This window comes from Acanthisitta chloris, unplaced genomic scaffold, assembly GCF_000695815.1.
Source record: "Acanthisitta chloris isolate BGI_N310 unplaced genomic scaffold, ASM69581v1 scaffold10495, whole genome shotgun sequence".
In the NCBI taxonomy this organism is placed as follows: Eukaryota; Metazoa; Chordata; class Aves; order Passeriformes; family Acanthisittidae; genus Acanthisitta; species Acanthisitta chloris.
In genome coordinates, this window is record NW_008673164.1 from 33,473 (window position 1) to 47,007 (window position 13,535).

General features: G+C 49.3%; 1 protein-coding gene across 1 annotated transcript in view; it reads right to left on the bottom strand.

Annotated features, from left to right (window-relative positions):
* Window positions 1–6,362, bottom strand: part of CSF1R (colony stimulating factor 1 receptor) — an 18,284-nt gene extending 11,922 nt beyond the window's left edge. Inside the window, 3 exon segments of the mRNA XM_009074822.1 lie at window positions 389–673; window positions 1,479–1,724; window positions 6,314–6,362. Of these exon segments, the coding sequence (XP_009073070.1) occupies window positions 389–673; window positions 1,479–1,724; window positions 6,314–6,362 (580 nt within the window).
* Between the last annotated feature and the right edge of the window lie 7,173 nt (window positions 6,363–13,535).

The following is a 13,535-nucleotide window of genomic DNA, read 5'->3' on the forward strand; positions in this document are numbered from 1 at the left end:
GTGCACATCTGTGGCAAGCAGTACAGGTTGGGGAGAACACAGCTGTGAGCACTGTGGGTTGAAAGGGAAGGGGAAGATTCTGCCATGGTTGCAGGTGGACCATCAGGGCCTGAGGACTTGCAGAACATTGGAGAGAATGGTAAATACTTTTCTCTGGTCTGTGATAGTGCCTGCAAAGATTTGAAGACTGCTCCTGAACCCATGGAAACCCACCTGAAGGAACCAATAGGCAGAGGCTGATGGAATTTGGCCTCCATTGAATACCCTTTAGAAATAGCAGGTCCAGAAGGTCTTTCCTGCCACTGGTAAGGACCTTTTCGTTAGCTATCTACTGTGGCCAGCTTAGCTATTGCTGGCCCTGAGGACAGCATCAACCCCAATCCTTTACCTTCTCCCACAATCAGTCTTATTCTTGATGAATTCTTTCTTTTTCCATTTATCTCTGCTTGGCATCGGTAAAAACCTTTCTGTGTGCTTTGCACATTGTATAGTCTTATTCCTTTCTCAGCACTGAAAGAGAAGTTAGTCCTGGGTGGGAGATGAGGGGCACCATCCATTATCAGAGTCACGTTGGATCCATACTCAGGGGCCGTGATGAGACAGGGGAGATCAACATTACCACCTTCAGTCACGAAGATGCGGAAAACTGGAGTGTACCACACGTTATTGGGATCTGCGGAGGAGAGAAGATGGGTTGGAGAATGGGATCAGAAAATGCATTGAAGCTGAGAAACACATTCCAGCAAAGGCAAGTCTCCAGTATTGCTGCCCAGTGGGAGGTCGATGCTGGGGCAGCTCTGCTCAATGCTGCCTGACTCAGCCTCCAAACACTCACACGACAAGCCCAATTCCAGCTAAGACATTCAAGGAGGCCACAACAATCAGCTCACAAATGTACATAGACAAGAGAGACTGAGAAGTATGCTTACCTCTAATTAAACTTTACACTGTGGTGTTAGGTTTATTTATCAGACTTCCAGCTTCCCTGCCCAGGACAGTACCTCTGGTACAAGGGAGGGGGTGAAATCAAGTGTTAGAGCTACCACAGCATAACTTCTTATGGGATAAAAGAACATTTGGGTTTCAGATCATGTTGTGAGCATGTGATTCTTGTGACTCTCCCTTATCTGAGGCACTGGCAATACGGTTCTCTGATTTGCAGATCTCACTGCTCATTACAACACTGAGAAGATTTTCATCTCAGTTTTTTCAGAAAGGGAAGCCACAGTAGATAGAGATATCCAGGCCATTCCCACATGTACATGAGATGCAGCTCTGTACTTTACCCCAGTGCTTCAGACATGGGCCCTGTTTTATGTGGACATACATGGTTGAGGGTGAACCACTGCCCAACCACGAGCTTGCACAGCTCCCCAAACACACACAGAGCCACAGCCATAAAGGACCTGTGTGATGGCCATGCCTGCTGGAAGGAACCTGCTGTGCCAGCAGATGTGGGAAGAGAGAGGGATGGTTACCTCGCACAAACAGATGGATAGCTGCAATGCCCTTGTCACTGCTGTTGACATAAGCACACTCATAGGTGCTTGTATTCCGGTAAGTGGCCTTGGGAATACTGAGTGTGCTGGTGGTGTGGTTACTGAATGTATTCCTTAGGCTTTTCCATTCAACTTCAGACTCTCCTGAGCAGTGCAAGATGACTGGATCACCCGTGTTGACAACCAGAGCAGGAGGATCAGGGCTGATCACTGGAGATGTTGAGCCTGCAATGAAAGAGAGTAAGGATGCAAAAATGATACCTAAAGATGCTCTGTTGGAGTTCACACTGCTGAGCATGGAGTAGCTCAGCATCAGCAAAAGGCTGAGCTTGGGATTCAAACTGGCTTTTGGCTCCCATCACTCTACCCATTCTCCATCCGTCCAGACTTATATGGCCTGATACTCCAAGGAATGAATTTCAGGGAAGAAAGAAACCCTCACCCCATGTGAACATTTAGAGCACTGACTGGGACAGGAGAAACAATCATCTGGAGCTGATTAGGGCAGATGCTAGTTTAGAAATTGTTCCTATAATTTTCTTGCCTCTTCTTGCAACAGTTTTCCGTTTGTGGCAGAGCTGGAACTGCTCTATGAGCTTGGTTAGCCCATAGCACTGTTTGGTGGAGTTTGGTGGACAGGGCTCTCTGTTGCATTGGTGCTGTGATGAGCTAGAACAGACCTGAAAAGCTTCTGCAGAGCAGATCAGTGCTTTGGGGACATTGGTTTTTTTGGTTGCCAGCTACTGGAGTTTGAAGGGCACCTACTTATGCATATCATGGGGTCACACACTGCTATATTCTTCTTGCAGGTACCATTTAAACATTATGAAGTGAGTCAGCATTATCATTCATATTTGGGGATGGAAAACTGAGGCATGGGAAAGCTTAACAGGTGATGAAAGCCCATAGCTGCAGGTGTTCACACAGCACCCCAGTCCTGTGGGCACTGGCATCACAGCCCAGCTGGATTTCTGATGCCATCACTTTGAAGATGGCTTTTCTGCTGGCTGAATAAAGGGGAACCAGGGTCCTACTCCAGCCTGTAGTGTCAGAGGGAAATGTTTTTCCCTGTTTTGCCATGTCAGCGAGTCCTTTGAGTCACCACCTATATTTAGGGTGGGGGGAAGTGAGAAATGAATCAGAGCCGTGGGGCTAGGGAAGAAGTGGTGCTGCCACCCCCACACCAGGCCTTTGGGGAGGACAGGAAACACATTGAAAATGGCTATCTGTGCTCGGGGGGCTCTGCACCCTCTCCAGCCCCTATCCAGGGCTATTCTCCCACTTCTGCTTTCTTTCCCCGGTGCTAACCCATCCCCACATCTTAAAGGAACACATACATGGGTTCAAATAATATTAAGCACAAAGGTAACTGTCCATCTTACCAATTCATTGCTCTTAGTAGAGGTCACTGCAGGCAATGAGCCTCCTGCCAAGGACACTGTCCCTGGAATGGTCAGCAGAAGAACACTCCCATCCTCATCCACCCCTGCTCACAGCTCACTTGGTGAGGAAGACCATGCCCAAGGTACAAATGTGTGTCCTGTGCTCCCAGCTGTGCTCAGGGCTGTAACACCCAGAGTCCACACATCAGAGCCCAAAGAGCATCATTTAAGTTGTCTTGGGCTGATGCCTCTCTCCACACAATGAAGGGTTGAGAACATGAGACTTAAGGCCCTGGAGAGCATTGCTAGTGTGACAATGATGCAGTTGCCATGGGGAAGCTCAGACAAGGCCTGGACCAAACTCACTGGCCCTGTGGGAGAAGCACAGGGTAATGATCTTTGGAGCATGGAATATCTGACATTTTATCTCTCTATTCATTTGTTTTGGATTGTGGGGATTTTTTTTTGATGCTTTTATCTTTCTGTGGAAAGAGGAAAAGTCTCATTTATTCCCAGAGTGGAGGAAAACATATCCCAGAATCATTTATGAAGCCACATTTTCCACATATATGAGGTACAACATTCCTCCCTTTTTGCTAAGCTGTGCTCTCCACCAGGGCTTGACATATTTTTATTGCTTTGACTCCCTGTCACTGGATCCTTTTGCCTCACCTATTCTCTGCTTTGGCTATCCCTCCACATCTAGGGCTTCAGCACCATTTTGTGGTGAGCCAAGCTCTTTGACTCAGAGCTACATTCAGAGATCATGTTGCAACTGGTCCTTAGTTTGACCACAGCAGGAGGACAAGGGAAAAAAAAAACAACAACAAACGAGAGTCATATCACTCTGTGTCATTGTGGTCGTCAACTTACTACCAAGATGCTATGGCCAGAAAAGGCCCTGGGTAAGAGCTCTCAGAGCAGTGAGGAAAAAGCCAGCAGCCTTCAGGGTGTCACTGGCTACTCCCATCAACAACACAACCACTACACAAGTGGAGTGAGGACAGACAAGGCAGAGGCATTAAATGCAGGACAAGGTGAAGTGAAGGACATCCAGGCACCCACTACTTCATGTGTGCTGGGGGATGAGCTAGACCAGCAGGTCCTTTTCCAGAATGGGGAAGCAGGGCTGCTGGGGGAAGCTCTCTCCCTGCTGACCAGTGTTCAGTCTTGCACAAAGCCCAGGGATGTCTCTCTGCTGCTCTCCAGCTTCCGCAGCACTGCCAGTAAGTACTGGCCAGAGGTTTTACCAAACTTGGGTTGTGTAACCATGGCCTCTTGCTACAGCTACAGTCTCTGACCCTGCCTCTCCTATGCCAGCCAAAACATTACTTTCCTCTGCTGTTTGGTGAGGAAGGAGAAGTGAAGGCTGGTAAGACAGAAATGCTCGATATCCTTACCACAGAAGCAAGTCATCAGGATCTTGATTTGGTCCTGGGGAATAACTAGGCTAAGGTCTGGCTCGGAGAGAGACCCATACCAGACCTGAGCTCCCCTTGTCCCACTCTCAGTGATGGCAAGGGAAAGCTTGGCTTCTGATGGCTTCTTCCCTCAAGTCATCTTAAGTGTCTATGGGGCCAAGAGTGAAGGAAAGTGTGCTCATCACAGCTCTGCTTGGGGCTTCTACCTCAGAGGTTTAGATCATCCACAGTAAGAAAAAGAAAAACCCAGCGAGACCTCTCAAGATGGCCAAGAAAACAGACATCAGGCTGAGCAGGTTTCAAATCTTTGCTTGATCTGAACCCAGGGTTTGAACCCCTTGCACTCCTTCAGCAGGCGCCCAGATCACAGTGGTCACATCACATCAGCCCTGGGTACTCTCAAAAGGTGCACTTGCAACCCAAGAGGTAAGAAAAGGAAGTTAGGCTCTGACTCCAGCTTCAGGCTGTTACTTTGGAGAACCTTGGCATGCTGCAGCTTTGTGCTGCAGGTGGCCAGCAGTGCTGGTACTCACACAAATGTGTGTCTAACAGGCTGACATGGCAGACAGTGCCTGATGATGTCACAGCTGGTGAACTGCTTTGCTAAGTGGGTCAAGGAACCTTGAAGAGATCCTGACAGCTACTGTTAGGATCTCTCACAAATCTGTATCAGACCTGCTTAGTCCCTATTATATTAAAAACCCATAAGAAATTAAAAACCCTGCAGTCTTTACAACCCAGTTCCCAGCACATCAGGCCTGGAAAAAGCCTGCTCAGTGTATCAAAGATGAGACTTGAAGTGAAACAACATGCAGAGCAACGGTAAAAGGGATGCAAATTTCCTGGGCTGAAAAATATGGGCACTGCAGTGGCTCAAGAGGGATATGCTGCTGCTCTGTCACATTCTGTATGCTTTCCCCTCCAGTTGCCTCCTTCCAGGGAGGACTTCACACCACAGTCTCATTATGTCTCCATGCAAGCTCAAGAGGAAAATGAAAGAGATTGCCACACAGGATCTGAGAGACTGCCAGCACTTGCAAAGTTAGTAATACTAAACACCTGTTTAATTGAAAACTTCAAAACAGCCTTAGTGACTCTTGAGGCTAATGGGTTATCACCCCTTGGCCATCTCCACAGCCTCAAAAAACAGGTATATTCATCTTTCCTTTCTTGGCTGCCTGAGTGTACTTTCCATCACATCCTGGCTCTATAGCCCTATTGTATATGCCAGCACCACCAGAAAACAGCAATCCTCAAACATTCCAGCTGGGCATAAAGTGCTTTGGAAAATGCCAATGTAGCTGATTTTCCTGACTCTTAAACCTACAGACCAAGCATCTCCAGCTCTTGCCCTGTTTGAGCAAAGGGTTTGAGACAGCTACCCTTAGGATGCACTTTCTGCTGAGCAGTTCCTTCAGCCTAAAGCCTGTCCAGACCCAGAGTGGGACATTTCCCTTTCCCATCTCCCCACTGCTGAGGCTCTGTGCACCTTTTCATCCACCTTGGTCTTACCCTGGCAGTGCTGCAGGCAGCCAAGAGCAAGCCCTCAGCACAGCCAGGCTCCAGAGCCAACACAGACCAGCAACACACCCTCTTTCCACCACTGCCCTCCCTCTGCAACAGCAGCCAGTCCTTCAGAAATCTGTGGCCAAGTCAGTGCTAAATGCCACGCTGGTGTCTCCTCCCTGCTGTGCCACAGAGCAGACACTTTCTCCCTACCCATGCCAAGGGTCCCCAAACCTGCCCACAACAGTGACCACTTCATGCAGCAGTCTGCAGAAGGAGGGACCATCCCAGCCCACAGCATCTTTTTGGGAGACACAACTGAGAGCACAGCTTTGTTCCCTACCTCCAGGAGCCAATTGCTTGTTAGTCCAGCTTCAGTACTGCCCCATCCCACCAAGGCTGTCACCACTCCTCACCTAGTGAGGGATGGAGCAGCTGCAACCCATGCTGCATCCCAAGACTGCCATGAAGTGACATGGAAGGTTTTGGGGGTCAGTGTACCTACCATGCCAGATGCCAGCTGCAGTGAGCATCAGGAGGAGAGCAGGACCCATGTCCCCAGGGACCGTGGTGTCCCCAGCGTGGAGCGAGGGCACAGCTGAAGGATCCTCTCGAGCAGTGGGTGCCTCTCCTCGCAGGCACCGACCCCAGCACTCCCTTTGCAGGAGCTTCTCCTTTCTGAATTGACCACAAGTTAGCAAATTCCCTATTTTGTTTGTTTTTGAAACAGGAGGGGGAAAAGAAAAACCAGGCAATGCTTTGAGACGTCACTGATGACAAACCCCCATGGCAGAGGTGGGGCCAGGCATGCACCCTCTTACAGGGTACTCCCACTGTTGGGGTCCCCTCCAGCCTCAGGGAAGGGTCCAGCCCCACACTGCTCTTCAGGGCTGGCAGGGGCCACTGCACTGCACCAGGTGTCAGGACAATCCTGATGTGCTCTGGCTACTGCCACCTCAGCCCCCAGGGACCTCTATATCCTTTCCTCTTACTTGGGGACACAAAGCACCTGTCTGGGACCTGCCCCCCTGCTCCTGGCTGAGCTGGGGGACACATGGGGATCCCAACTTTCTCCTCTCCCAGTACCTCCAAGCCTGGGGCTCACCACCCTCTTACCACCAAGCAAGCCCAGGGCTCAAGCAAGGACCCTTCCTCCCCCAGACCTCATCCCACTCAGCCATAGTGCCTTGCTGGTGGGGAGGCTTTTGAAGCTGTTTTGTAATTGACCACCTGGCAGGCACCTTTGAATAGTAATTAGGCAGTTAGCAAGCTAATTAGCAGTGTTACTAATTAATTAATTAATTAGACACTTTTTTAACCCTTCACTGGACTGTGGCTCTTCCAAAACCAGGGGGAGGGTAGGCTTGAAGCAAACCAATTCTCCCAGGGATGCTCAAGTCAGCAGGGTGTTAGTGGGCCCAGTCAGACATGATGTGCCCCTTGCTCTCTGCTCTGTCTCTGGAGCTCATGCTGCAGCAGAAGTCCAGGGCTGGTCATAGCAGCTCTGATATAGGAAGTAACAGTCACCACCTGCCAGTGCTTCTTGTACAGGGGAGGAAGGTCCAGTTTGGGGCTCTGCCAATTGAACCCAGCTGCAGCCCCAACAGTGAGGAGGTGACAGGTACATCAGCTGTGAAATGTGGTCAGAAAGAGAAGAACTGTTCCAAGTGTCTGCACAGAGGTGGCTGTTGAATCCATGCTTGCTTGCCAAGGTGCCAGGCAGCAGGACGCCCTGCACACCTCCACAGCCTGGAGGGGAATGGGCTTCTCCAAAGGGGACAGTTATAGAGGTACCAGCAAGACAAGGCCTTGGGGCCAGGAGATGAGAGCATGGCTGATTCTGCTGGAGATGACTAAGCGTCATGGGAACGTGGAAACAGTTCTTGGTTTTGGCCAGAAGGACGGGTGGAGGGCATGAGGCAGTCCAAAGAGAAGGAAAGACAGCTTTTGGCCATAGAATGTTTCCTCTCAGCAGTTTTTCCTGGCAGAATGCAGGGAGGAAGAACATGAAGTAGAGGCAGCATGGTGCTCTGAGGGGCTTCTGCCCTGAGCTGGAGGGCTGTTGAGCAGCTGGGCCACAAGAGATGTCTGCCTGATTATTCTTTCCTCCTTTTGAGCCAAAGGGGCTTTTTTAAGGATGTTTGTTTCCCTCCTTCTTCTTTTTAAGTTGGGTTTTTTTTGTTGTCGTTTTTCCAGGAACAAATGCCAGCTCAGAGAGAACTGAGTCACCAATGTGAACAAGTATTAAACCAGATAGGTTTAATACAGAGAAGGGAAACAATCTCCCAGGTTCCCTTCTCTCTGAGAGGGCTGCTTGCAGAACATCTCTGATGGCAGGTGACAGCCTGGACACATGGGTCCCCAAGCTGGACTAGGGACACCTGGAGATGCTCACTGGGACAAGCTGTCTCTGGGGTCTCTCTCTTCCTGCCTGCAGTCTGCATCCTAAATCCTGCATGTGCAAGCAGCAGCTCAGCCACAGGAATTCTGCTGGGTCTCACATACCCAGGCAGCTCTGAGCATGGGGCAGGCACACTCTCAGAGGAGCTGCAGCCTTTGAGCCTCTTGAAGCCCAGGGATGTCTGTGGAGGCCCTGCTGGCCAGGAGAGTGTGCTGGGAGATGGGATGAGACTTGCCCAGTTCCTGGCTGGCCACAGGCTGAATGCAGAGTGAGGAGCAGAGGCTGTGCTGTGCTCTGATTGGGAGCACTGGGAGCTCAGGCTTGTTTCCCAGGCTGGGAGCAGGGTTGGGCCATTCCATCCCTATGGTACTACTGCACTGAACACAGCTGGCCGTGGTGTCATACCCCCCTGAACTCCCCTGCAGCAGTCTGGGGACACATGTGGAAGGAACATCCACGTCTGCTGGTAATGAGCTGTTGGTACCCAAACAGCTACAAACCCTGGTTGCAGAAGGCCAGGGTTTGTCACTGCTGTCTGAGTTTCTCTGCTTTCCTGAGCTCTTCCATGAGGTGACTGTCTCATCACAGGAGAGGAGATTTTAGGGGTGGGGAAAGTGCCCAGCTGGGGCTCCTTGTGTCTGCTTACATGTGCCCAGCCCTATGACCCCTCCTCAGTGCATCCTGACAAGCAAAAGGTCTGTCAGGCAGGGATCAGGTGGTGGGAGCCCACTGGGTTCAGACTGAGGTCTACCAATTCCTTCTCTCTGCTTCCCCCCAAAGTCTTTGCTGCAGCCTCTCTGGAGATGAGGTGATTTTTTCCCCCCTGCTGATTCAGCTGCTGGAGAAAAATGCCATGAACTGTGCCAGGTGACTCAGAGCATATCTGAGGAGAGTCAGCCTGAGCTGGTCAGGGAGCCTTCAAACCTCCTCTCTGGCAAACTGAGCAAAAAGCAGGAGCCCAGGATAGACTGTGCTGCATAGAAGAGCCTTGCTGGGACTTGGACCTGCCTCCTGCTGCAGCCAGTGTCTTGGGCCTTTGGGAATACAAGGGGTTCCAGGAGCTGAGGGAGGCACAACTGCTGCCAGTGGGGTCTACATCTTGTAGCTGAAAAATAAGGGTCAGCATTGATATGTTTGAACCACAGTTCAAAACCTGCTCTTTGCATCAACCCTGGGCTTTCCAAGCACATGGCTCAGAGCAGCTGCAAACAGCTCTTCTCCACAGCTTGGGGTCGTTTTTGGAGGAGCAGTTGGAGCCAGAGAGTGAACTTTGGGCCAGTATTTTAAAGAGTATCAGCAAACTCCTCATCCCAGAGAAAGAGGAGGAGACATGGGGAACCCTGTGGTCTGCAGTGTGGCTCCTGCTGGTGCCTTGCCCCATTGCTACCTCTAGTCTCTCCTGCTGCCCTGAACTATTAAACCGTGTGGAAAAATCAACAGTGCTACAGTGTCTCCCACCTCCTTCAGCCCAGCCACTGTTGAGCCTGGCATCTCCCACATCCCTGTCTTGATCTGAGCACAGCCCACAGACCCAGCAATGCTCCCAAGGAGCATGTCAAACCATGTCAAACCCCAGACACTGTGGATATACATGGGAACAGTTCCCACTATCCCACCTGCAAAATGACACAGGCTACCCAGTTACCAGAGAGATGGAGCATATTCTGCTCTGTTTGCAGCCCCTTTTCCTTACCAGTTTTCTGGGCTCAGCTGTTCCTTGCAGTGCTTCTCTCTGCCTGGTTCCCAGCTTGGCTTTCACTAAGCATTGGGGTCATGCACAGCGTATTAACATGCTTAGCCTCACCCACGACATGGTTAAGCTGTGTTCCCAGCCCCATCTGAGTGGGAGCAACCAAAACCAGGCAAATAAAGGAAGAGATGGAACTTTGCAAAATGAAAAACACCTTTATTTTTAAACTCTTTCTTTAAAAACGTATTTGTAAAAGTTTACAGCATAAAAATAATATCTCATGGCTATAGATGTGACATAGTACAAATCCTACAAATACATCTGTAAACCTAGAAAAATGTTAACTCTTTGGTACCTTAGTCTGAACTCTGTTTAGCCCTCTGCCCTCAGGATGGTTTCTGACAGACAGCATGGAGACAGGTGCTGCGGCTGTTCAGAAATGCTGCAGAGTAACAGTGTGATGCCAACAAGCCAGCACAGGAGGTGGGGGAGAGGGCACACTCTGGGCAAGGTTTGCAGTTCTGGTGCAATCAATCCATGAAGGAGGAAGGGACAGGAATGATGGGATGCTGCAGGCCTCCCAGCACAATCTGGCTCCCCTGCCTCCTCCCACCCCTGCAGGAGGCATCTCTCCAAAGTGCTGCAGAGGCTACACTGGAGCAGTACTTGCCTTTGCCAAAACCAACTAGATCCACCTTGGCAAGTCCCAGAGTCTTCAGGTCTCTGGGTAAAACACAGAAACTATGCTGGGAGCCCAGCAACCCATGTGCTGGCCCACGAAACCTGACTCTTAGGGAGCCTGCATGGGAGATGCTGTGGGTTGGATTGTGTACTGGTCATACCAGTCCTGGGACCTGAGCTAAGCACCAAGACTGACCAGAGCTGTTCTTGCTCTTGTGTGTTGGAGCAGGGGATCTGCACTCTTAGCACTCTGTGAAATCCCCTTCTGATCTGCCCAGCTTTGTACAGACCTTGGGCTTCCTCACAGGCAAAACCTAACAGTCCAGTGCCCTGTATTTATGGTGCTGTCTCTCCTCCAGCCCAGAGCCCTGACTGGGAAGAAGGGGAAGAGCCATTTCTCACTTCTGGCTGACTTCCTCCTGGCTGCACATCTGCACTGAGCTTCTGCTCCCCCATCCCTGCGGGACTTCACCACCATCCCCCTGGCAGGTGAACAGAGACAATTTAGTTACAAGTAAAGTCCACTGTGCTCTAGATTTCTTAACACAACACAAACAAACACTAAATGTGACATTCTCACTTCAAAAAATAACACGTTCAAACCGAGAAGGACAAAAGGATTAACACCTGTGCACACATCAGTCTGAGAAGCTTCTTAAATGTGGAAAGAGACACTGGAGTGCTGCATTAGTTTCTGGGATACACTTAGGTACGTATGAGATAGTGACTGGCAGTAGGATTATGCATATACTGGTGCTGATAATGATGCAACAGCTGTAGAGTAAAATATAATCTACAAATAAAAAGATATTGCACTAGAGGTGAGCCCAAGCTGTGGAATGTGTTCCTTTATGGGGGGGCTCAGTTTGGGTCCACCTCTAAACATAAAAACACACCCAAACAAAAATACTGATCATATAAACTAAAAACCCAGAGGGACCAGTTCCCATCAGAGACTCACCAGAGAAGTTATGGCTACAAAACTGATGGGTCCAGAACAGCTGATCATTTCTTCTGGCCCTTGCCTGCTGGACCACGTAGGGACTGGAACGCTGGCAGCAGAGAGAGAAGGAGTAGGGGTCTGGAGCTGGCTCCCTGAGTGGAGACAACTTGTCTAGGGGGCTGCTGTAAGCCCCAGCCTTGCCAAGCCCTCTCTTTGAGGGATGCTTAGCAAAACATGTTGGCTTTGCCCACTACCAGCTTGTCTCTGGCTGAGAAGGTCTGCTCACTGCAACCTGCTAAATGCTGGTGGGAATAGTAAGGACAGGAAAGAACCTCAAAGTGCAAGACTTGGCCCTTAAAACCACAGTGCCAAGGGCAAATATTTGGTCATATCTCTCTGGGGTGGAGAATTGGTACCATTTTGCTAAGTCTGGTGTACCTACTTTAAGAAGGAAGAGGGAGCTGGGGTTAACACCCATCAACGGCCAGAACAGGTTTGGATACAAAAAATAATTGCAATAAATCTACAAATGGGCCAAAATGCAATAGTCATCCAAGTGTAGCTAATGCCCAGCTAATAGAACAGGATACCTGAGTTCCTCCAGCACAGAGAGGATCTCCTCTTTCAGGACTGTGGAAATTATTTGAAAGTGGGAAATTAGTAATTTAATTAGCAATTAAATCTGTACAAGATGTAGTTTAGAATAGGATTTGTGACATAAATAAGCAAATGGCCAAAGGGAGGGTGAGAAGGGATTAACTGATGGAAAAATCTTTGGGCTGGATGGAGGTAGTAAAAGTAGCTCTCTCAGATTGCTCTTGATGCTAGAAGTATTTAATATTTTTATTAGTCAATCCAGCCCAAAAATAACAGTTTGTTAACAAAATGTGCTGATGACCCAATGTCTGGAACAGCAGGGAGTATCTTGGTTAGAAATGCTGGAAGAGTAGAAAGACGTAGGTGCTTAGACTGGTCAGAGGATGACTCCAAACTGACAGTATGTTGTGGCTGGGAAAAGGCCAACATCATCCAAAGCTACACAAGGCAAGTTGAGACCAGCACAGACCAGAACTATTAATGCTCTGTGTGAGGTCTAGATTTGACCTCACCTGGAGTGCTGTGTCACCTTTGATAGAGAATTAGACAAACTGAAACCAGAGCTGGTGCAGACAGGGGCTATTCAGGTGATCTGATGTGCCATCCTATGGGCTCAAGTTGCAGTGACACAGATCCTACCAAGCACCTCACATGCTAGAAAAATAAAGTGGTCTGACCCAAAAGGATCTCATAAGTTACTGCTTCTCCACGGTAAGGATTATTTAATGAACTGCAGCCATAGAAGATGGCTCCTTCATTACAAGCAGGAAGAACAGAGCATGGAAAAAGAGTTGTCATTCACAGTGTGTTTCCAATGGAAGGTGGGGAATCTGACCACATAGGCTGAAAATATACTCTGCTGGCTGCCAACAAAAGTGCTATTTCTTATGTTCACATTTTACCAAGGACATCAACCCACAAAACACCTACTCCTCTTTTAGCCACATAAATGGCAGCAATAGAATGGCAGACAACTTAAAACAGAAGCTGTTTTGGTGGGGATTTCTGACAGAAGTTCCATATTTTGAAAAAAAAAATTCTCAGTGGCTCTGAGGAGGCATAAGCCCAGCAAGGTGCTGATTGAATTTCTGAATTTGTAAACCTGCCTGTGCAGTTCCTGTAGGGTGTACAGAGATATGTGCATGAGTAGGGCAGTGAAGGGGTTAATGGGGTGGGGGACATGCAGTGAACAGAGTTCTGTGCAAGGTGAAACTCCCTTCAGAGAAAAACATACTAGTTTCTATGGTGTCAGACCTGGGGGTTGAGATTTCATCTCTGCAGAAGTGGGGTTTGTAACTGATTTCAATGAGTCTCCTCATTCAAGTGCCAGCTGAGAGCACGAGAAGCCCCAGGCCTGCCTGTGAGAAGCAGGGAAGGAGTGAGAAGCAGGAGGAAGGTCTCTCCCCTTCTAGTCT